This window comes from Fistularia commersonii, chromosome 8, assembly GCF_037954325.1.
Source record: "Fistularia commersonii isolate RoL2024-O1a breed Wild chromosome 8, RoL_Fcom_v1.0, whole genome shotgun sequence".
In the NCBI taxonomy this organism is placed as follows: domain Eukaryota; kingdom Metazoa; phylum Chordata; class Actinopteri; order Syngnathiformes; family Fistulariidae; genus Fistularia; species Fistularia commersonii.
This window is the reverse complement of record NC_141291.1, coordinates 17,187,122-17,213,095: the sequence shown is the minus strand read 5'-3', so window position 1 is coordinate 17,213,095 and position 25,974 is coordinate 17,187,122. Positions and strand designations below refer to the sequence as shown.

Here is a 25,974-nt window from a genome sequence, read left to right as displayed (position 1 = left end):
ATCACACTATTTAGAATTGTGATATATATCACTTCCGACCGTGCTGTAAGCAACCAAGATCAAGCTTTCGCAACTATTTAATATTTCTGAAATCCATACATATTCTCTTTAAGGAAAATCTTGCCTTGCTTTTCAGTTTCCTTTCACTTCAGTTACTCTCAAATGAGGACATTTTCTCTCTCCTTTCATGCCATGTTGTCTTATTAGGATTTGACCTCAAATATAACCTTCCCCAGTTTGAAATACATGCTAATTTGAAATTAACTTGTCAACTGACTCAAGTGGTGACGTTGCTAATTAAAGAATATCTGTTTGGGACTTTGGGATTTAATCACAAAATCCCCTGCAGTCTCACAATTCACCAAATGTAATAATGTGGTCCAAAGGGTTTGGTTTAGTAACCATACAGTGAAATGAACCCATTGTCTTCAAATAAAAAATACATTTGGTAAACTGCTAAATAGTGAAAGATAATCATTAGTTCTCAGTGCTTAGTTAGGTCTTAAAGTTTTCAAACGGGTAGAAGATAAATTGAGAATGCATACTTGACAAAAGCTCGGGAAATGTAGGTGCGATGCTAAGCATAATAACATCTATAGCTATGGCCATGTGTCATAAATGGAAAATTTAAGAAAGATTTCTTGTTAGCCGTACTTTTTTTTCTCTTTTTATATTTTTTGTCTTAACCTTTGTAAACTCAACATCAGGATTTTCAAGACTATAAACTATTTAAAATACCATTTCTAATCCTCCAACTTGAGGCTTAAGGTAAATCTGCATGCTGACCAAGACATGCAGACACTTTCAAATACATACGTATATGTCGGCAAAAGAAGACACACTCAAAAATACTTCCATCCGCTTACGTAACCCTAATTTGTCAGAGCACCCTCGACTTTCCACTGGGCTTTCCTCGCTCTCCTCCTCCTCCACTATTACTTCTCACTACTTTGCCCTAGCCTCATTATATGTCTGCGCTCCCACTCTTCATCAAGCCTGATCATTTACTGGCTTTCTGATCTGTTCCACAGCAATTGAACCACTTGCACGCATAACAATTTTCAAATCCAGGCCTGGTACCATAGTTTAAGAAGAAAAATGCATGAGCATGTGGCTGTCCTCGGTGATATACAGTAAAGTCCTTTTTCAGCCATAGTCCACTGATCTGTAAGATTATGTTTTTCATGTAATGCTATGCATACATTTATCCACAAGGCAGGGTAAACATGAAAAATAACAAGCCCCTTCTCTAGGATTAACTCATATAACATGGAGCCAGGGGCAAGCGACAGTACGGCATATATAAAATATTACAGAATGTGGGCAACTGACCTCAATAAATCAACAGAGACATATTATATAACAGCATGCAGTTCTGTGCATTATGACTTCTGTAGCTGCATGTCAGAAAAAGCGCTGTGAGTTATTGAGTTGGTGATGAGATCTCTGATGCTCGTATTTATGGTTCCTGAGCAGTATTTTACTATTTCTGCTACGAGCAAAAGCTGGATTTGATGCATTCTGATGCAGTCTTTGAAGAACATGTTCCGTTTAATGTTTGAGGTGGAGGCGATGTTGAACTTTGGTTGAACTGTATGTTTTTTTTACCGTCTTTCCTGTTCAAGAAGTTCAAATATTGTCTTTTAGGTTCATTTTAGGTTCCTTCGTGGCAGAAGCAGAGGTTAAAAATGAAAACAAAATGCTCTATGAGGTTCAGGCAGCTTTGACAAGGAGAGTTGAAGCAATAAGCAAAGCGGAGGTTTTGGGTATTAGACACTTAAAAACAAAGTCTAACAGATGCTGTTAACTATCTCTTCAGCTTTATTCAGACTTCAAGCAAATCTGATTGAATTCACAATACAGATCTTTTTTTTTTGCGCACACTATTAATGTCAGCTGATAAGATCAGACTTGTGCCCAGACATCACATAGCTATGTCAGTAGTTTGGTATGGCAACAATGTAGGCATCCACATGCTGGAAATCTATCCATGGAATGTCATGTTGTGAATGAAAAAAAAAAAAAAAGAAAATACGAAAACCCTGTTTGAGTGGCCACAGCATAAATACTTTAGATGCATCAGCAGAGTCTCTAAAGAAGCTTTGGAAAGCAAAACCTTCTACTTTTTGCTGTGCCTGTTTGAAAAACTAAAGTATTTATTTACTTTCTTCTCTGCTTCAGATCTTTTCACAGGTCAGCAGCCAAATATCACAGTTTTATAAGTGTAAAATAATGCGCTAGGGGAATAAATAAGATATCAATTTCTGCCAATAGGAAAAAAAAATCCAGAACAAGAGGGAAGCAGACAGCCTGAAAGATTATACAAACAACAACATTAAAGTGGCATTTAACACCAGGAGGGAGTAGTTTTCATAATGTAACTCTGTTTCCCAATACTCCTAATATCCAGGGCAACACACCTGTACGTGATATGTTTATGCTGCCACTTCTGTCCTGTGAGAGCATACCGCCTCTTCCTGACACTGAATTTGGACACGCCTCCTATCTGGTCAGGAACGCCACATCTGGGTTTCTTCATCCACCTGAAAGATGATAAGAGCCAATGAATGTCAGTGAATATTTCTCTAAGCAACTGTTTACAACAAGGTACAAGATGATTATTGTAATTGCGTTTTACAGTGTGGTATAAAGAAAATGCAGTGAATTTTTACATTGTGAGCAGACTCAGACAATATGCAGATGATGCATGGTTGTACATGTAGAGCTATTATAAGAGAACATATGGACATTTACCCACATCCAGAACTGTACACATCCAAACATGGAGAGCACATAATCAAAACAAATAGGGCCTCACCTTAATGTGTTATTGCTGCATCAACAAAGAGAAGCAAGAGAGAAAAAAAATAAACAAAACAGGTAAACTGTTAGCTTTTCACTATGTGTCAGTAAAGAATGTTGACTGTTGATCTGCATTCACACCACCTGTGTAAACACCTTGTTGTACAGATCGAAACATTCTAATAATTATTTATTTGTTTATTCATCTATTTATTCGTATTATTTTTCATATTTTCCCTGAATTTGTCTGTTTAGTTTTTGTAAATGATGTTGCTGAAAGATAGATACAAGATAGAACAACTGAAACTCTCTTCAGATGTCAGAGTTTGTGAAAAACAGTTGAAAGGGGGTAACAAAAGAATGCCGAACGTAAACTGTTTCTCACAACTTTTGCTCAAAATTATTTCACGAGAGCAGGCTATATTGATAGAATTGTGTTCCAGACAATTTTGGGAAACAAATAGCTGGGTAACATTCAAAGAAAAGGCTTAGTTTTCACACTATTTTGAGCCCTGCGGAGCCTGAATACCACAGAGTGAATTAAAAATGTGTCACATGCACATGGGTCTAAGTGAGGTTAAAGAAGTGCATTTTAGTTTTTTGAGATCGACACATTTCTATATTTGAATACTGTTTCTAGAGACAATACTGAGTCAGTGGCACAAAGTAGGCGTCCTAATATTGGTATCTTAAGAAGCATGTCAAAAAGGCAAGGATACCTGGATTTTGTTCATCCCTTAGAACCTGAGTGGCATTCCTCGTCTTGATAAGTTCATCGAAATCACAACAGGCACATTTTTTTCTTGCCATATTGTACTTCTTAAATATTGTGTGGATTTTGATTATGAGTCTTAAATCTTGCCTTTGGCACACTGAGGTTTGGAATCGTTTGCCCCTCAGTGCACCAAAAATTCTACAAGAAAACAGAGCGGTGAGGTTTCTTTCTACAAACCCCGTTTTTCCTAAGTCTTCTCATGACTGATGTGTTCAAATAAAACTGATCAAACAAGGAGCAGACAAACTGTGCCTTCTTCTCCACTGTGTATTAATACTTTGGAATTTTGCACGGTTTGATCTCACAACGGAGATTCACTGTCTTTACAAGGCCCCTTTGATCAAATTAAAACAACCCACTTAATCCATGTCGGGGTTACTTGTGTCTGGTGAAACAACTATTCTAGCCTCCAGAATGCAAAACACCGTTCGGCGTTGTGCATGACAAACTTCAGCGCTTAGCAGATCTTGACGTTGTGAAATAAATGACAGCAGGCGCAACATAAACGCTTTCTGTCAATTCTCCCTTGTCATCCCTCTCCTTGACAGCGCTTAGAAAATCATGAACGAATCACCTGTCTGATGGTGACATCTACAAACATTCAAGTCTCTTCACCTGAGCTTTCTGCCAATCAATCATTTGATTAAACATTCTGTCAAACAACCTTTCTTGGAAAAGCTATTAACATCATAACCAAAGTAATGTGCTATTATTAAATAAGAAGATGAGGTGCTTAGCGTGGTACATTTATATGAACAGCAACTTTTAAAATTCACAGTAATTCATTGGTCTAATTTAAGAACCGCCTCATTTTCACACTGCTTAATGAACCACTGTATTTTGGGACGCTTCTGTTCTGTTGAAGCAAAACTGTGCCCGGATATTTGTTAGCGTTATTAAGATATTAAAGGTACAAGAGGGACATATTAAATAAATCTATTAATTAGAATGTATAAATGAGAAATAGAAATAAAAATTCATGTATCACATTAATTCAAATGCCCAACAGTGCAGATAATATATATGATTATTGTTTGCTCTTGATCATCACTTGCTCTTCAGTTAAATTTGAATGACATTCAATTTACCATGAACACCAATTTTGTTGAAATGTGAAGGTATAATTACAACAGCGGGAAAAATTCTTCAAGTTAATGTCAACACAGTCCAGACTTCTTGTATTCTTGTATTAAATATGTGTTTGAGACTCACTCTATGGTGTTGCTGTCCAGGGTGCCTGTAACGTTGAGGCCATAGCGGCGCTGCATAGCAGCGATAGCAGACTGCATGACTCGAGCAGAACGCAACACTGACATTCTGGGATCTGCAGGTGGGAGGTAGCCATACCTCTGGAGCCAAGCCTGTCAAGAAAAAAAAAACAAAGAAAAAAGGAATGAAAAGGTTTCACATAATTTCAGTGATGTCAAAATTGATTAATCACAAGCACATAAAGTATTTAGCAACTAGTTCGAATTTATTTAAAATCCAAAGTGTCAAATCCAAGGCCCGCGGCTTTCCTTTTTGGGAATTTTACAGATGGTAGACAGTAATTCCTGAAACAAAACAGCAAACTGATTAATTTCAAATGTTGTGGGACTGCTCACATTTGCTCGACTTGCCTGGTTTGAACCCTTCACGGTTGAATTTCAATTTGCTGGAGAAGGTAGTAAGCAAACTGGGAAGTAGAAGCTTTGAAGGGTTTCTAAATTGTTACATGCATCAAAGGGAATAAATAGAACCTTTAATATCGTGGCTGCTTTCATTCTTTCTTAAATATAACATGCGCGTATTGAACTTTAAGTCTTTAACATCTGTCAGACAAACTACATCTTCAAACCAACACCTCAAGTCTTGTATATATACTAGTAAACAAAACCTTCCGTTCCCTTTTGAAAAAGATTTGTCTGTGTTTGTATGTCTGTGTATCTGTATGTTTGTTTTAAAGTATGCAATGCCAACACTATATGACACTATACAGTATACAAAAAGTATAGACTTGGCAATATACATGTGTCATTTATGTGAATTGGTCAAAGAATCAGCTATTAATATGATCCATTAACCACGATGGCAATGTAGATAAGATGACAATTTACCTGAAAAAAAACATTTTTTTTTTGGACTGTAAAACAGTTCATATCATTAAAACTGACAAGTGAGCAGAGAGTAAAAAATAAAAAAAATAAAAAATCAATATATATATATATTTTTTTTACAGCACTAAACTAGAACATAAGAAGACGGAAGAGGAGAATCACGAGTCTGTGGGGCAGAATGTCATCTGTTATCATGTCAGTTGGTTTGTCAGTGAGAAGCTTCAGAGTAATAAACCTTTCAGTGTCCTTATAAAACCCTGCCAAAGAAAATAACAGCTCAGATCTTCGGAAAGTCGGGAGATGTGGGTCGGCTGGGCTTTCCCACCCAAGAGGCTTTAGGGATTTGGATAGTCCCAGTCACTTTGTATTCTCCCAGTAAAATGGTAAACAGATTCGCCAACTGCTGCTTTTGGCAACACAAAGCCAACCAAACAATAAAAGGCAAGAATAAATTGTACCCTTTGAAGTGAAGCAAAACAACACAAACACAGTAACGACCTAGGATCTCAAAAACCCAATAAACTGTCAGGCGGCAAATTTGCTTCAATTTCCACTCATTCTGTGGAGCGGCGAGTTGAAAGTCCTGTTCTAATACAGTGTTGCCGAGCTACTTCAGCTGGCCTGCTGCTCTGGATAGCAGGAATGGAAGTACAGTACAAGAAAAAGCGTGGAGAATGCAATTAAAGGCAAAGCATTACTCATCAAGGGAACAAATGTGTGTCAAAAGCTATTACACTGAGCGAGCTTTCTGTCAGGTTCCAAGCAACCAGGGGGCTCTATGGAAATCCATTGGACAGGCGACAAAACTGGGACAAACAAAGAGAGGTCTTGTGTATGTATGTATATAAAGGTGCATATATAATGTCTATAGAAAGGGCGAAAATAGTAGCAAAAAGGCTAGTATTCGAGGATGTCATATCATATGTTAATTATAACAAAACTATACACTTTTGACTAAAAGGATCAGGCTACTGCGATATTGTCCAAAGTGGATCTGTGCTGTGAAGCTAAATCTGACATCGGAGGTATGAGAATGCTGGGGGTCCATTTCCTTGGGTGAATACGCAAGGGAAATTATTACTTTGTCAATGTTGTAGTGCTGTCGAAAACATTATACAATAGTGACCTTTTATAATAGAGGTGTAATGAATCGGAACCTGAGGCCCAAACTAATACAAGAGTCCATGGTCTTCACAGTGAGGAATATATGTTCCACTCCCACAAACTGTTCATGAAAAAAACATTTCCATATCCCCAAATGTCATTGAGGTCTGGATGAGAGGAGTGCTAAATTGTTTATAACTACCCACTGAACATCAGACTTGATTAATAAGGCAATACCTGAATGAGAATAGAGAATTTTTTACTTGACATCAGTAAATTGAATACAAATCCAGCACTCTCTTGCCTTTAAGTACTTTCTCATTAACAATTCACACTGAGCCAAAGCAATTAAGTGGTTTTAGAGCAATGTTTCCTCTTTTTAACCGACCACGGTACAAATTGCTTTCTCAAGATGCTTATTTAGGTGTTCTAGTTTGCATTCTATCCAAATGATTATTCACCTTGAACTCTTTTAGAAAATTTAATTCATTTTTTTTTTTTCGTAGGCCACAGGTGTACACAATTAATCAGCTTATGCTGATTTGAAAATAGGAAAATCAGCCTTATGACTGATAACATGTAGGACCAAATTCCTTTGCAAACTATTATTATTCATTTTAGATGAAAATATCCAGATGTTGTTGTTGCTGTCTATTTATTTGTGGATGTACTGCTATCTTTTGTCTTCTGCTTTTCTATCTATACTCATATTTACTTTCCTTTTTTTTGACATAACTGTTAATGCTGCTGTGACAAAGGAATATCCCCTATGGGGATCAATAAAGTTTATCTTATCTTATCTTAGATATTTCTATTAAAGAAATGCATATTGCCTGAGTTCAATGAAAAAGCCAAATAGTTAGTTTTCAGTATTGTAGATATCATTGTCAATCTTTATACAGAAGGAGGAAGTAAGTAAATGAAGTCAACAGACCTACTCACCTACTTCCCCACCCTCACACACACAACATTCATTCTGTTTTTCCAACATACCTGGGATTCCTGGATCAGTCAAAACTAATTATCTAAAGGGGATTCAAAATCTAACCAATGCCTACAAGAGCATGAGGGCGTTTTTGCTAAATACAATATGGCTATTGCCCGTGAGGTTGATTGATGTCCTGAATGGGTTATTTGCTTTTAATGTCAAACAAGAAAACACTTTATTGTGTTGTCTCTAAGAATAGAGGTCTTTACTGGACTTTTGAAAGTATCTGATACTAATATGATTTTTTTTTTTTTTTCTCAGCACAGCATCTCTCATTGCCTTGCTCTGAGGAGAATGCATGTTGTGTGAATAAGACAAGACATTCTCGACTTAATTATTTGGACTGGCAATGTCCGGTTGTAGATGGAGCGAGCGTCTCATATTAGCTTTACCATGAAAGTTTTGCATGTAAGCCAATCTTTTTCTCTGTAGTTGATCATTAATGAGATTGGAACAAATCCCAAGTGCTCCACCTACCTACTTCCTGTAGAGGAATAAAAGGCAGGCAAATTCACACATTCTCTCTGTAGCAGTGACTTATGATGCCCTATTTTTGGCGTTGTGAATGACGTCAAATCGTAATTTGTGTCATTATTAACATTCCTTTGAACCTTTCTTCAGCCAGGCTCCCTCCTCACGTGTCATTCTTCCCTTGCTACCAATATAGTTCAATATTACTACCGACCTCACTCCTCCCTCTCACCTAGTTTGTTGATGGCATATTTTGATGTTTGTTACCCACTAAGAGATACCTACTACTCAGGTACTGAGAGTGCAGCTTTGTAATCACACGTCTGCTGAGCACCGTTGCATCCACAAGTAAAAAAGTTGCTCTGTCTGTCTGACAGCACATACAGATCAGACGTTTCTTTCATTTTCCCCAGTTAAAAGGTTTCTGCAGGGGTGAATTTCCCTCCTTAATTGGAGTATAACGAAAGCGGATGCTTTACAAATCACACTGACTTTGCATTGAGCTTCCTTACTTTCATGCTTTCATAAAATCCCAAGTGTAAAGTTGAAAGGGCATATTTTAATCTCAAGAGAAGTGTTGAATTTCTACAAGACAGGCTCAGAAACTCTGAAACTTTAAAGCAGTGCAAACATCACTCAGTCTATATTACAACCACATAGCACTTCTTAAAGACATGCTAATCTTAAATTCAAATCTGCTGAGTCCTCTTTAACCCAAGTTTGAAATTTTAAGACTTTTATTTTAAGTGGCTGAGGAGGAAGAGTCAGAGTTTTGGGACAAAATGTCCTGAACTCATGTCTCCGTTCATTGAGACAAAGTTATGCAGATGTGGCTCCATTGAAATAAAATTGATGGCTGTTATTGTCAGAGAGCCCACAGCTTAAACACGATGCATCGTATTGCAGGGGGACAAACAAAAAAATATATGATCCATTGAACATGCACCCTCATAGAGAGATATCTTCCAGCCCCACAATCAAAGATTATGCTTTACAGAGCCAGCCTTTATGAGACCTATGTCAACCTTTTGACATAACCGTGACAGCGACCAACTTTATTTTTTCTTTCTCATACCAATTGAGCGAAAGAACAATGAAGGACTTCATTCGGCTATTTCAGTGAAAGAAAAGAAAGGGTTTGAATTTTTAACTAGGATAATGACTTTTTTTAACTGAATGCTACTCTTTCTTGGTTCAAATTTCGATGCATCTAAGTTTCAAGCTTATTTCACTCAAGCCCGTTGAAACAGCAAGTATGAAACAAGAATCAAGCTCTAGACTTGTTCTGGCACTTTCCACAGTGCTTCTTCCAGTGTTATTTTCTCTTTCATGTTGACGTTTTTGGTCGTTCTTCTAATGTCTACGAATGCCTACTTTCTCTTTTCCTCTCCTGTAATCATCTGTCCTTTCCCATGTCTTTTCCTCACATCTGCTCTCAAGACGAGCTGAGCCACTTTTGGCTTCGCCCTGACCACTGACTCTGTAACTTCTCTGAGGCTGGCGGGGAAAAAAGAAAGGAACACAGATAATACTGAAAATGTTTTTAGCTTAGATGTGGCAGAACAACTTTATCCAAACAAATATCTAAATAGTACTACCTTTTTCCCCTTTTTTTACCCAATGTTTTTGTGAGAACGTATTATTTGTGTTGTATTGCACCTTACAATCACAATGGAGCTTTTCTGTTCAATTCTGACTGTGCTTGCAGAGCAAGCTTCACTACGTACGACACATTACACAAAGGAGAGATCACTGGGCGCGGTGGTTGATCAGATGGTATAGTACCAGAAAGTTGGCTTTTCCTTTCTGCATGCTGAAGTGTTCTTGGGCCAAACATCCAGTTATTCGCAATGGTTCAGTTAGCAACATGCATGGCATCTCAGCAGCTTGACGTGGGAGTGTGAATGAGTGAATGCAAAGTCCAGTGTCAAGTGCAATGAAACAGTAAGGTGATGAAAGGGCTATGTAAGTGAAAAAACGCTTTTCTCATTTTGAAAATGAAGCTTTCATACAAAAAGCCACTTACTATTCTTTACAATTGTGTCAATGCAATATAACTTCATGTACAAATCAGTTATATTAGTAAGACGCCGCAGTCGCTATTGTCTAGTATATATTTCCAGTGTATTACTTCACTCACACCCACAGAACCAAAATGTTTTAACTCAACATGTTTTATGATACTGTTTGGCATTTCAGAAAAGTGTATCTGTGCAGCATGAGTCACATCATGTATTATGTAAATGGAGGAGGCAAGGAAAACAGGACAGAGATGGCTTTTAAGAGACAGTTTTGATGTTGCTTGAATAAGCCAATATGTGTTTTTGCTTGTATTGTTGTGAGACATCTCTGTCTCAGTCATAGCTACTGTTTTTTTAACAGATAATCAATACTTGGCTTTTGATAGGCTCATACCGATGTTGATATAGAAATACAAATGCACCTGGATGAGCAGGAGGGCTACCGGAGCTGAGAATTATACTTTGCTTCATTGAGGTGTCTTAAATTGCAACACTGAGTTTGATGATGGAAGGTTGTGTGTCACTATTTTAAAGAAAGGGCTAATTTAAAAGACATCTCCATGGAGCATGTCACTACAAAACCTTGGATGGATGGATTTAGTGAACATCTTCTGCCCATATTTATACTTACACAGAATTTTTAACATTTTTCAGGATTTTAACGATGTGCGCTTCATCTGGGTTAAAGTTACTGAATGCAGTAGGGGATGTAGGCCACGGGAGGCCCGTTCAGCACTGACATCATCCTTATGGATGACGGTGACTCAGATTCATGAGGTCACAGGACACCTGTTGAGAGATCTTGGCTGGATGTTGTTTGAATGTGCCATGGTGGTATTTACAGGAAGCAAAGCTTTGGAAATGAAGTGCACGGGAAAAGAATGTTTCACTTCCCCTTTTTTTTAAATATTGCTGAACAAGGGAGACGTTGGCCTTCTGAACCGAGGGTGCGACAGAAGGATCTGAGAGGGAAGTTTGTCAATGATCACATACGCAGAGTTAACACCACCTTATTCGCCAAGGAGGGACTGATTACATCCAGGATTGTACAGGCGACACCTTAACAGCGTATCCAACAAACTGGGCAAAGTATTGTACTGGGTAAATACCATAGACTATATAACTAATAAGAGCCTGGTTTAGCTGAGCAGCATAATTTTATTCCTAACACAGTTTTTTTTTTTTTTTTATCAATAATGTAGCGCCAAGACAATCATATTCTATTTTATTCCGGCTGTCTGGAACTGTTGAGACCATTGGAGGCATTTTCAACCCCACGAGTTCACTTAAGGACCATTCTTTTCATTAGTTGATCATTCAATTGGATATTATTTAATATCTGTATTCAAATGGCCATAAAACCTAATATTTCCAGAATCAAAATGAACACATAGAAAGTTGATTGAAAACCATGAGCTCAAGAAATACACCAATATCAACATTCAACGACTGTGTCCAAGTCACTGATCCCATGATCTGTTTTCGGTGTGTGTCTCTGCCCTTGCACAAGTTCAAGTGGCTCAATAGTGTCATTATTGCATTTCTAAACTTTAAACAACCAAATGTTATTTTGGTATTGAACATCACTGGCGTGCACTACCTTCACTGTAAGTGTGATTTTTTTTTTCATTTCATTCAAACCCAACATCTTTTAGCAAGGATCGCTGTGATGGCTGTAAGCTAAATGTGAATGTCACTAAATGTGAGATAAAATTCACACGTCTTTTGTGAAGCTCATTTCATCTCGACTGCTAAGGCCCTCTGCCAGATCTTCAACACTCCCAGAATCACGGCCCATCTTTTTCTTGTAACACAGTCAGTGTTTTTTTCTTTTTTGCTGCATCAGGTCTGAGATCTTTGCTTTGTCCACACTCCTCTGTCTCTGTAGCTATTTTTTTTTCTTTTTTATTGTCCCGCTCCGTTGCTCTATTCTGTTTTTCATTGATTCATTCTTTTTCTGCATGATCTATGGTTCCCAGGGTTCTGCCGATGTAAGGATTCCTAGGAGCAGGAGGCTGAGGCTCAACAGTCTCCTTGCTCAATGAGACAGGAATTCCCCTGCACCTTCTCACTTCACAGGGATATACAGAAATCATATGAGCAATGATGGTGCAGTTCAGTACAGCGGCAGTTTCTGCTCCATGTAGGCAATAATGAAGAGATGGAACACTAATCATACATAATATGATTTTCTTTTTTTGTTGTTGTTTTTTTTTTTTGTTCAATTTTCTACCTTTCCTCTTGAGTCCTATTCATAATTGATAGCAATAAGAAAATTGTCTGTAAACATTGTACTTCTGCGAGAGACATATGTGAACTTTTGATAACACGCTTTTATCCATTCATTAAATATGAATGAGGAGCTCTTATGATTTAGTTTAGAAATAAGTATAAAACATAGAGAAAGACCAAGCCTGATTTAGTAAAAAGAAAAAATAGTGTATTTCTTGAATTTACATTAATTTTTGAGTGTAAGGTCTCTGAGAAAAATCTCTGATTGGTTGTTTTTTCACACAATTCATTGTGCTTTTAGTTTTTACAAGTGGTAGAGCCAACAGTGTCAAAAGTAGTGATTAAGACCAATTTATTTGATAATTTAGTCTAAGTGTTCTCGAAACAAATATGCTTTCATGAATATCAGTGCAGATCAGATGTGGCCGTTTACGGCCCGCTGGCCACATCCAACCCATTTTGCATTTTTATCCGGCCCGCCAAACTATTTTCTTTGAAAATTTCAACAAAAGTATTTTCAATCAATATTGAATTTAGAAACTTATTTTTTTCCTTTTCAATTTTTTTCCTTTAATTTTTTTCCAAAGTAATGTCGGTCGGTACATTTATATTATTATTAATAATTTTAAAATTGAGATAAAATGCCAAAAATTGAAATATTTATGCTGCAAATTTCAGTTTGTTCACCTAGTTAGCCCGTGCATAAATATTAAATAAGAAATGTGGCACGCCAGCCAAAATAATTGCCCACCCCTGGTATAGTAATGCCAATCAGCAACACAACATTATAAGTAGCAAACAAAAAATATAGGAATGTAATGTAGTTTAAGAAATGTTTGCAATTTGAATGGTTCAAAAATAATTGGTTCAAAAATATGAATATTCTCGAAATTTTTGTATGTATTAAGCCTTTTGTTGATGAAAGTTTTTTATTGAATTAAAGATAAATGTACTGTATTGAGCTCGATATCCCTTGATTCCTAAACTTCAACATTCATTCACGTTCATTTTGGAGCAGTGCAAACATTTGTCATGAAAATAACCCTACTACTACCCTACAACAAAATTACTGGGTTAATGGCATCATATTCAAAAGAAATTAAAATAATCTCATCACTTTATGTTCTTTGTAAAAGTGGCCTAACATTTACAGAGTGAGTGGAGATATAATGTGGCTAAAATGTTCTTTCCACTCCTAAAAATGGTGGACGATAAGGACCCCACCGGCTAAAATGCATCACTGCCTGTTTCTGGATTCTCCTCATATGATTTCTTTTCACTTTGAAGTGGGATTCTGTGTTGCTTCTACTATAAGAGGCGCTTAGGCACACCTCCACCAATAACTGCTTCTTTTCTTTCCAACTTTGTTACGCTGCAAGAAAAACGGCTTGTGATTTAAATTCTTGATCCTTCCAATTGAGACAGCAAAGACAGACTGGTGTGACACTCAACTAAAAAACTTTCCTGGTGTAAAAAAAAAAAAAGCTCTGTCAACAACGACTCACTTGACTGCATCACAGAATAAAAATGAGAACTGGAGAACAACATGGAAGTCAAACAGAGGGCAGTACATTAGTGACAGAGGCGTCAGCCTCAGCCATATGCAGCAAACAGGCACTGCACTGAGTGAACTCAATGTGTTTGCATCACCAGACCACCCCTCATAAAGCCGATCTGGCCTGCTACCTGAAAACCAGAAGGCGGCCTAATTAATTAGGTGATGTGCGGCATCAGAAGGCCAAACTGTAAAGAAACGCTCTATTATAGATGAGATGAGGCCTGGAGAAGGTTGGTGGGTAGAGAGGAGCCCTCACCGCTCGTGTTGTGACGCGACAGCTGACGGGAGCTCAGTTACTCCGGTTACAAGTGGCTTTTGTTTTCCCTTCTTTAGTGAGTTGTAGGCACAACTGTGGTGCTTTGGTTAGACGTGAAGGCCGAAATGTTTACATTAATGAGACTTTAACATGTAAAATTAGAGAAGAGAAGAAAATGCTTTTCCGATTAAGGTCTGGGTTGGAGTCGATTGCCACCTAGGTAAGTCATGGACAGCAGTGTGAGGAAGCACTACACCCTTATTTTGTCTAAAGAGCCCCATCCTGCTCACGCTGTTCCCCTGAGAGGTTCATGATACTGTCGAAAATGCGAATCGATTTGTAACACCACAAGCTTCTAAAGCTCTGGAAGTTTTATATAAACTCCATTTCTATTATGAAATGACATAAAAAACATATAAGTACACATTATCCTACCCTGGTGAACTGAAATGGATTACCCAATGTGAGTTTTTCTTTCATTTATGTCTTATATCTTAGTTATTTTAACTGAATTTATAGAGGGAAGTGTGGCACAAACTGCTTTCAAAATGGTGGAATTTTAGATCACTTCCTCCTGAGTTTTTTGGTAAATTCTTTCTATATTTGTTTTTTTTCCTGGGGATAAAAAAAGAACTAGCTAAATAGGTATCCTGGATGTAAAAAGTAAGATTAGTTATTACAATTCCAATGTATCAAAATAAATGCTCAATAAATTGATTTATACAATATATATATTTATGCGTGTATATGTATATGTATATGTATATGTATATGTATATGTATATGTATATGTATATGTATATGTTCTCGAGTCACGGCTGTATTAACGAAATCCACTAAGTGTTGTGACTTGTATCAGAACCTTAACAACTTTCGAGCCACTAATCTAAGCACTGTGAAACAACAGTATGCATCAGTTACAGTAGTTAACCATAAGACACTGTGCAACCTGAAAAGTGTCAGAAAACAAGAGGGAAGTGTCCCCAAAATGCAAAACGTTGGCCGTCAGCTCTGACCGCTGATGCTCCTCTACACTTCTTGTTTAATCGGAAAACGACTAGCACACAGGGATGCTGAGTGAATGCGATTATCTCTCTTCTTGGAAAAAAACAGTAAACTATTCTGACCTTTCCTTCACCACGAGTTCCAGATCTACCAAAGTTAAAGCAGTTTAAGGAAGAGTGGCACATAAAAATCGTCCAAACCGGCAATGAATACTTGTCACGCGGAAGTGGTGGAGCTTCTAAGATTACGACCATCTTCAAGCAAACAATGTGCAAAAAGTTTGACAAAGCAACATGAAGAACAAAAAAATAGAAACAGATACTTTCACCATACCTTTTACTCAAGTGGGGGTAAATGGATTGTGAGTTGTAAAACTTCCCGTAGTGTTGATGGCGATTGTTAATGACTACAATCATTATGCTTATTGAATGATTGCACTTCCAGGGAGTAAAATATGTAGCAAACCTTAGGGCCAAACATCAAAAATAGTTGATATGAGAATTTGTTTCTTGGTGGAAAAAAAAATCAAAAACATTTTACTAATTCGTAGTTCTTAGATTGGTTTGAAAAGGGGAAAAGGGATCACTGACAGATTAGACGTCAAAGTACCTGATGGCTTGTCGGAATACGACCCCCTCCTCACTTCCCACCCACCCACAATCCTCGACCCAACTCCCTTTGGACCACCTTCAATTATTCAAAAGGCCGGGAACCACTGGTAAGTGTGCCAGGGTCGTCAAGGCAACCACAGCCTTCCTGCCCACAACCCACACACGCGCGCCCACAAACATACACACACATTACTATTTGCTGAAACCAAAGGGGAAAAGTGAAATATCTCACATACAAAAGATGACTTTTAACAAGCACTTGAAGACTGATATTTCGCTACATATTCATGTTTTGAAAAAATAAAAAAAATAAGGTGTATGCACACCATGCCCACCCTCTTGGTCATCCCATTAGGATAAAATGTCACAAAAATGTCACACAGAAATGTCAAAGTCTGATCGTACATACTGATCAGAACACTGCCTTTTGAGCTGAATATCTCTCGGGGGAGTTCTTGGGGGACTGGAGAGGGAGAGGGGAAATTCCCAAATCATTTTGATGACGAAAAAAGTTTGTAATGATGGTGTAAAAATGTTTAGATCGGGATGTCAAATGACAGCCCACTAACTAAGTGAAGGGTTAAAAAAAATGGCAATTGATCCATGTTACTTTTTGCATTTGTTTTGCAATTCTCACACATTTAAATACACCGGTAAATGATTTTAATCAATGATGCTATTGAAAATAGAAACAGATGATTTGCGCTACTGTAATTGATAAAACTGAGCAATGTGATAAAAAAGTGCTATAAAAGTGTAAAAAAAATGTACACACGCAGCGAATGCAAACAAGCATTCAGTAATAAGCTCATGAGTGATACAGTGTCAGTCACATTAAGATGCCAGTGGATCTGTGGAGACAAATTAAAACAAAACACTATTGTAACAAGCGTGTCTGTGTGAGAGAAAGAAAGAGAGCAAGATTATGAATCATTTAGGTCGGTGCAGGTGTGTGTTTCTGCAGGATTGGGTGAATAGACTGTCACCGACACCCTGGTGGCTCAGAAATCTGCTCTCACATATGAGCCAAATGACGTAAAGACGCCTGTGTGAGTTTGTACGTGTGTGTGTGTGTCAGAGTCTATGTGTGTGTACGTACAGACGCAATTGTGGGAATCCATAGGACTCCACAGTGAGAAATGGATCAAATCAAGCCGATATAAATATACTCAAAAGTATGCTGTCTTGCACAGAGACAGGGAAAGTGTGGAAAAAGCACAGGCAACTTTTCAACATGTAAAGTGCAAAATATGAGAACCAAAGGACATGCAATAAATCTAACATGCAGCGGGGAATCATCTAAGAAAAATGACCTAAATATCCCCAATATATCCCTACAATAAGCTAAATCACAATAAGTTAATACATTAAATAAATAATGTAAATACAGCATGAATGACACAAAAATTCCAAAGTATGAAAATGTATAATATTCTACAAAAATCAATGAGAAATTAGATGAAAAATGAGTAGAATTGGCAATAAATTATTTGAAAATTAACAAAAAACTACACAAAACACAGCAAGAAACATAATAAACATGAATTTACCCCTCAAACGTAAAAGCAACAAATTACCTTAAAATTATCATTACAGTACGATACGATAGACGATAGAACGATAGAAATGTGTAAGTAAGAAAGAAAAAACACATTGATAGGGACTTATAACGTTTACACTTTCATGGCAGGGAGTAAAAAAAACAGAGGCATACACAAGAAAAAGATAATCCCTCATAAGAACGGGTTATATTGTAAAAGTAGGATTAAATTACCTAGAAACTCAGTTCCAAAAATGAGTTAAAAACTCAGCGGTAAATTATGTGAAATTTGGCTAAAAAAAATGATTTAAAGTCAGAAGAAAGTCCCCGCACAAGAATAAAGGCCTGTCCTGCTCGATGAGTGAGGTAAAGAAATCAAACCAGCCGTCACTAAAGCCTTTCCCATTTGCTGCGCTGAACATCGGGAATCGGGACCATTTTTAAATTTTAGGCTATTTTGATCTAGATATTGAGCAGTTTTCTCTAAGTGGAAAATAAGGAAAGCTTTTTTTTTTAACATCATCAGTCGTTTAATAATGGAAATGGTCACCTTTGCACAGGTAGGATTCTGGGAAATAGACACAGGGGAAAACAAAAACAGCTTTAAAGCATAAAGCGGCAGGGACGAATAAACCGTCAAAGTTATGTGAGCACGCTTTGGGATTGTGTGCAATAATATTTCAGCCTAAATATAGCCTGGCAACCACTTCCTGACTCACAGACATCGCTCCGATCTTTCCTCTGGTCTGCTGAGCAAGTGAACTGGCAGAGTTCAGGGCAGTGAGGTCAGAGAAGCCCCTGCCTCGGTAAATAGGACTGGGGAGGAACATCAACACACCGCTTCACAATCAAGGAAGTGAAGACACATATTCAGGCAGAGGGACCACAAGACTGCAGACATACACACACACACACACACACACAAGCAAACATACGCATACACACCACTACACAGATGCAGCTGGTCTTGCCAACTGGTAACGTGACAATGCAACAGATATGAGGTATCAAGTAGTTTAAATTAGAGGTGTTTGACACGGGGCAGCAAATCCACAGCATGATATTGATGAGACGTTTTCTATTATATATAAAGCATGCAGATGTACACATTAAGGCAGGGGTATCAGACTCGCGGCCCGCGGGCCCATTGCGGCCCTTGGAATAATATTTTGTGGTCCCCTGCCTGAAATCGAATGTTTGAGTTAATGCGGCCTGCGAGTTTTTTCTCACATACATATGGGGGCTTTATACAGTTGGTTAAAAAAAAAAAAACATTGGGTAAGGGAAAAATGAAAAAGTAACTTTGCAATAACTCAGCGATGATATTCAGCAAGGATTCCCCTTCCCAAAATGGTGCCAAGAAATGGCAAAAGTCAAAAAGGAAGTGAGTAGAACATCACATTGAGAAAAAGCAAAAAGGAAAAAGGTACCATTGTTTAAATTACTACCAAAGTCAGACCTTGATCATTCAAAAAATTACTGGAAAATTTTCGATTTTTTTTTTTTTTTCCAGGATATTGGCCATTCTTTCATATCGACATTATCCTATTGTCGGGGTCAGGGGTGCCTGGAGCCTATCGTAGCTGTCATTGAACGAAAGGCATCGCTCATCCAGGACCGGTCGCCAGTCAATCACAGGGCCATGTATTGAGATAAACAATCATTTACTGTTTCTATCACATTTAAAACGTATTGGCGGTGGAATAAAGCTCTACATCACTATACTTGTTTAAATTGGTAAAATACATATTTTTGTAATTATCATTGTCCAATGACATTCATCAATTTCTGCATTTTCCTTCCTATTGAAAGTTACATGTGTGAGACAAATGCATATTACCATGTTTTCATCTATAATATAACTGCATTCATACAACTGACAAACATCATGGACTCAAATAGGTACGACTTGCGAGTTGGCTGTGGCTCATTTGGTCTTGGGGCATCCCTCCAATCACAACGTTGGAAGTTCAAATGCCAGCTCCTCTTGCCTCCATGCAAGTGTCCTTGGGCTAAATGTCCAAGGGATAGTTTCTTTTTAAGTTTCCGATGCATAGACTGGTGGATATACAAACAGAGTCAATTATTACACATCAGGGAAAGCAATGTTAAAGTGTGTTGGTTTTACTTCACATTATCTCTGAATCAGCGATTTCCCCAGAGATTCAAACTTGCTAACTGAAAGGAAAGTTTACAAAGTATCAGATTAGAAATAAGTAAAAAATGAAAAAAAAACACAGAATATTTGCAAGAAATTACCTTTAAATCTCCAAATTCAAAAGAACTGGATAGCCTGCCAACCACAAAATTACCAAACCCAAAATAACTACAATTACACAAAAATACCCCAAACGTGAACTAAAACCAACAAGTTATTAATCTGAAACAACCATATATACAAATAACTGTTGGAACACGCCTCACACTGACTGGCAGACCTAATCTCTGCTTTGCGACACATTATCGAATAGAATAGAATAGAATAGAATAGAATAGACTTTATTGACATTGCATTGCAGAAACAAAATGTAATTGGAATTATTTCTTAATCAGCACCTTTCCATTGTCTGATGAACAAATAGACACAATGTGACAAAGGGCTAAATGGCTGCACCTGATTTCTCGCAGTAATATACCATTGCCATGGTTTAAAATGCTCATCGGGCATGAGTGCTTCCATGTCGTGTTTGGGTTTTTGCCCAAATACTGACAAAAAGTAAAAGAAGGAACAAGTATACAAACAAGTTATTTGCAGCAATGTTTATTATGCATTTGTCGTGAACTTTCCGCTATTTTTATGATAAACTGTTACACCCCAGTCTTCTTTCTTTTCCTTTCAGCTTTTCCCTTCAGGGGTCGCCACAGCAAATCAACCTTTTCCACCTAACCCTATTCTCTGTATCCTCCTCTCTCACACTAACTTCCTTCATATCCTCTCTCACTACGTCCATAAATCTTCTCTTTGGTCTTCCTCAAGACCTCCTGCCTGGCAGCTCCAATTCCAGCATCCGTCAACCAATATATTCACTATCCCTACTTTTTACATGACCCAACCAACTCTGACCTTCTCACCAAAACATCTAACATGAGCTGTCCCTCTGATAGAATCGTTCCTGATCCTATCCATCCTGGTCACTCCCAAAGAGAACCTCAACATCTTCATCTCTGCGACCTCCAGCTCTGACGCTTGTCTTTGCCTCCCAATGAATGAGTATATTTACTGAAAAAATGCAACAAGAATCAATTTAATGATGAATAAACCAAAAAAATAATAAAGTAAACTTGTTACACTTGTTTTGGGAGTGTAATTAGCAGCTGTCTGACAAGCAGACTGTATTTTTCACGTTAAACTGATGGGGCGGGCTGCAAAGAAAGGTCACTGTAGTAACTGCAAAACTGTGACTCATTTACAAGGAACACCTCTGCCGAGATGCATGGGATCAGATATTTCACGAGTATTTCAGGAGTGAATACAAGTACAACACTGAAGTGAGATGTTACCAGTTTATTGAGATTGTGAAGAAATACAACGGGAATACAACTGAACCTTTCTGGAGGGCAGCACGCAATTCTACAAACATCTAATTTTTGTTTGGTTTCTTGCTTGAACAATCTGACATGAAGAAATCACATCAAATCATTTTGATGTGGTTTCTACTGAAAGATCAGTGGAAGAGTCTGATAACCACCCAGTTTTAAATCTCCATTTTCTCTTTCTTCATAATACTTTTTCCAACCGATCAATGTCATTAGTTTTTTTCCTTTTAGTATAAAATTAACTGACAACATTGGTTTAAGAGCAGAGGCGGCTTTGCCACGAAATCATATCAAAAAGGACCAGTTTTCATGAAGGAAAGAGTTTTTGTTTTCTTTTAAAGATTAGAACTTGTCTGGCAATTACAGTTTAGGGTTACAATGACTCTCCACATCAAACCCTACCTGTTATGCTGAGAAAATACTCTTCTTAGACTGTATTGTTAACCTCTTAAACCTCTGGGACAGATACACACTGAACCACATGCACAAACTCAAGCACATAGCTGTCACTCCTGTTGAAGCTGCCACATAATTCATCCTGATGGAACAAACACTTCTACTAACAGCTATCTTCCTTCCATTTTTTGAAATTGTGTGTTTAGAAAGATCTATTTAAAATCATTAAGACGCTGGGCAGAAAATTTGCAAAAAATAGCAATTATATTCATTTAAAGAAGGCATAAAATAACAAGAATTGATGGATTTTCTCCGGTCAGCTTTCAAGCTACTATAACTGACCAATATGACCTGAAAACCTCAAAGGGACAGTAGAAATTGAACAAAAAAGCAGACAAATACCAAAAATTTAAGAAAATACATAAATCATAGCAAAGAATTATTTTAAAGAAATAAACTTAAAAATATATATATATATATTGGAAAAAAAGACCAACAATAAAATAACATATTTTTCAATAACAGTCAGAAATCTAAACAGAAAAATATCAAGCAGTAATCAAAATGTAGGTAAATAATCATCATCATCATCATCATCATCATCATCATCATCATAACTAATCCAAGAAAAAAGCATGCAAATCTGCAGCCTTGTCCTACTTCTTTGCTATTTCCTATTCAAGAAAACACAAGCAAGAAACAAAAGAAAAGGAAGGGAAATGTACACAACATTTCAGCCTGCCGCTCTATGCTTGTCACTTACTGGCTGATTCCGACAGACATCGACTGTCTATAAATAAAGCAAGAAGGCATCCAGTTGCACAGTCTTGCCTGTTTATTGCTGGTGGACAGTGAGGAAACTGTTGACTAAATTTCCATCACATGACTCCAGGCACTCTTTAACTTTCCTCTCCACAGATTGTGTGACAGTTTTATATGGGAGCATAAAAGCATGGAGTGATTATAAGTTACACGGTCATATCGGGCACATCACCCACTTTGAATGTAAACTGAACATAAATCTAATCTGGCGGTTAAAAATTTAATGACTCTGCAGGTTATACTGCAGACTACAAGTCAATGGGCTGCCCACCTGTTGTGTAACACACCATTAACAAAGCGTGCCAGTGTATAACAAGAAAGTCTCAACTCAAATGGCTAAAAGTGTTGTGGTGGTGTTCACATGGAGCACCAAACAAAGAAAAGCGTGGGAAAGACACATGCTGAGGGAGAATGAGAACATGCATATGGAGGAGGAAAGACGTGGGAGATGAGAATGTGAGGTTCTAGAATGAGGATAATAGCAGCCATGATCAATGAGGCTTTTGTTTATTTTATTAACTATGACATAAAGCAAAGCTGAGCTGAAGAGCAGACATTTGATCGACTGTGGAATCAAGTCAGGGATTTCTTCCGATATGAAACCATCAGGGGAGTTTTGTTTGTGAAGTGCTTCTTTTTCCCGCATCTGTTTCAGTAAAGATGAAAATCACCAGGACATTGCTTGAAATGTTGCTCAGACAATTCAAAGTGTGTGGCATCAGACCATCGATAAATAACTGTACGTGCTTGCAAGAATGAGCGTTAAGTCTCTGAAACTTAGTGAAAAATTAGCTAAGAACCAGCAAGAAACTTGTGGGAAGCAGCAGCGATGGTGATTTCATCCATGAAATCAAACCTCGGTAGTCAAAGAGCCCAAAGACCAAAGTTTTGCTTTTTTTTTTTTCTCCATTAGAATCCGCCACCTTCTGACTAAGTCAGAGACAGAGGAGCACTTCAGTAAAAGTGGTCAGCTGAGTCAACACCAGGACAGAGACGGAGAGAGAAGAACAAACTTCTTTATAGTTCGTCTTCTTCCTCTTTTTTGTAACCTGAGATCGGAAATTTTTACCGGAATAACCTGTAGCATCTGGACTGGATCTAATGGCCAGCTCGGTCAGTGGGGAGCACTGTGGCATGCCAAACTTGCAAATCATGTGGATGTGAATGACTGTCAGTAGATATGCCAGGATGTTCCTCCGTGTGTGTGTGTGTGTGTGTGTGTGTGTGTGTGTGTGTGTGTGTGTGTGTGTGTGTGAAGCCAAGTGAAAGAGACAATGAGAGGTTACCGAGCGACGCTGTATAAAGCTAATGCATACAACTTTGGAAACAAACACACATTTTGATAAAACCACCCAACAAGAAAATACAGACTGATTTTTATTTTTATTTGATTTAAAAGCTAACTGAGTGTTTCAGTGTGAGCCAAGATCCTTCAAACGATCAGTGATAGCCGCAGGTCAGATGCACGGGACAGATCCTCCTTCTGCATTCCCACATTGTCCACCGTGCCTCCCAGAAGATCAATTTATGAAGACAAAATAGACTTATGAGCCTTTGTTGCACGAATACAAGCGATCTTGTGCTCTTAGGTGTACGTGCCGGAGTTCTTGAATGAAGAAAAACTAATGGTATGTTTGCACGGCTGAATTCGATCCAGGTTTCAATCCTCATTAAATGGCATAACGGTGGAATAAAGCAGGTATCGCTTTCCTTCATAAAACTTATCATTAAACTATATTCTTCGATACTGCGGGTGGAATTTTAAACTCAATCTGTATCTTATTGCCCTCACTTTTTCAAAAAAAAAAAAAAAAAAAAAAAAACAGTTTGAGTGAAGAGAGAAGAAATGCAACTAAATCCAGCTGGAAGTCCCACAAAGCCCCTGTTGTTGGACGAACACAATGAACACACAGTGTGCGTAAAACACCCGTGGAATTAGACTAAAGTGATGTTTCAGGGGGCTGAGTGCGTGAATGCACATATGCATATTAATACTATTATTATTATTTTATTATTATCATTATTGTTATTTTATTATTGTTATTATTATTATTATTGCTAGCGTGTGATGCCGACGAATGACGGCCTGGCTTCTTTTCTTACCTCTACACTGAACGGCTGCTCCTCTCCGTTCACGGCGCATAAAATCCACAGCAACAACTGCACGCATAACGTCCCCACGCAGCAGCTATCAACACATCTCCTACTGCGCGCCGCCAATAAAACCATAGTGAGTCCACGGTGGTGTTTCTGTCTCAGTTCGGGTTTATTTACACGCGATATCAACACGGGAAGAGAACGGAAACACGAGTCGGTAAATCCTAGGCGTTTAGCAGCAACATCTCGGCGTCTGTCGTCTCTTGGCCAAAGCAGAAAACAGCGGAGGTGGTGGTGGAGGAGGGCTGGCGTGGGGGGGAACGGGAGCGGATCCGTCGAGTGCTCCGGCTCGGGTCTCAGGAGGAGGTGGTTCCCCCCGGGGGAACGACTTGCCGTCAACGCGTGTCAGCAGCCTCCCGGTCCCCGCTGTCCCCGGGATAGTCCTCCGGCACACGAAACGTTGTTCCGAGCGGACGCGTCCAGCCCGTTCTCTGAGCCGCGCGGCATAGCTGCCCGTTTTCAATCGTGCTCCAGAGCCCAGTGCGCATGCGCGGGCTGCCCTCCTCCCCCTCCCCTCCCCCTTTCTGCCTTTCTCTCCCGGCCGGTTTGTGATGGAAACACCGGCGGGTCAGTCGGTGCGATGGGTCGCGTTAACACGCTCGACGCGCACTGTATTTTTTAATTCCATTTTATAAAATAACGTCTATCTCCCTTTTTTTTAAATCCGTGCACTCCGTCTTCATAACTCTCTTCAAAACAAAAACTTCCTTGATCCCTCTTGGAATCCTTTGTCAAGCTCTTCCGGTCAATGGCAAATGTTGACAAAGGCAATGACCACTACATTGCTTCGCCATGTTTCCAAAAAAAAAACAAAAAAAAAAACAGCTTGCTTTTGAAATGTCAAGAATAGCAGGAATCTAATATCTTTTCACCAACTTTTGACAATATACCTTTGTTGTACTGTTGATATAAATCCCTCATTACACATTGCACTCACACTGAATTTAATCCCACAGCGCGTCTTTGACCACTAGAGGGCGACCATGAGCTCGATGCTTCATTCAAACACAGAAATGACTCCCCTGAAGCGCAATACTTCTCAGATGGTTTTGAATCAGCCTTCCAGTAAACGTTGATTATGACAGTGATGGCTCATCCATAATTCTCAGAATTCTGCAATGTCGTCGAAGTTGTGGGAGCCTGCAAAGTAAAAGTGCAATCATAATTTTTTGGTGTTTTTATCTTTGTTTTTTTTTTTGCTTTTCTGTGCTCATTGTATTAAGTAGAGTACAACGCATGTGAGTGCTGTCACCTTGTTTAAGAGCCATACATTAACTTGTGGTTCCCTCAGAATGCTGAACCAAACAGAATCTATTTTTTTTCATTTACCCCTTATCTTTACAGATAATAGGGGAGGGTCAAATGTAATGAGCCGGATCAATGAATTTCCACTTAGACTAACACCGAGGGATGAGTAGCAAGTTTGTGTGTGTGTGTGTGTGTGTGTGTGTGTGTGTGTGTGTGTGTGTGTGTGTGTGTGTGTGTGGGAGCATGCATGCTAATGCATCACAGCCAAGTTTGGCAAACCATTAGCCTTCTGATGAAGGTTCAGTTTGCACACACACACCCACACACACACACACACACCAGTCTAAGCTGAGAC

General features: G+C 38.4%; 1 protein-coding gene across 2 annotated transcripts in view; it reads right to left on the bottom strand.

Annotated features, from left to right (window-relative positions):
• The window catches only part of mmp16a (matrix metallopeptidase 16a (membrane-inserted)), a 75,443-nt gene extending 50,593 nt beyond the window's left edge, over positions 1-24,850 (bottom strand). The window contains exons 1-4 of one of the 2 annotated variants that reach the window (XM_086151450.1): positions 24,318-24,841; positions 4,790-4,938; positions 2,819-2,833; positions 2,421-2,543 (exon numbers count right to left, since the gene is read on the bottom strand). In XM_086151450.1, the coding sequence (XP_086007576.1) occupies positions 2,421-2,543; positions 2,819-2,833; positions 4,790-4,938; positions 24,318-24,443 (413 nt within the window). In that variant the 5' untranslated portion in view covers positions 24,444-24,841. Of the gene's footprint in view, positions 1-2,420; positions 2,544-2,818; positions 2,834-4,789; positions 4,939-24,317 lie in introns of both variants that reach the window. The other variant, XM_086151451.1, reaches the window with a different exon arrangement.
• Positions 24,851-25,974: the final 1,124 nt, after the last annotated feature.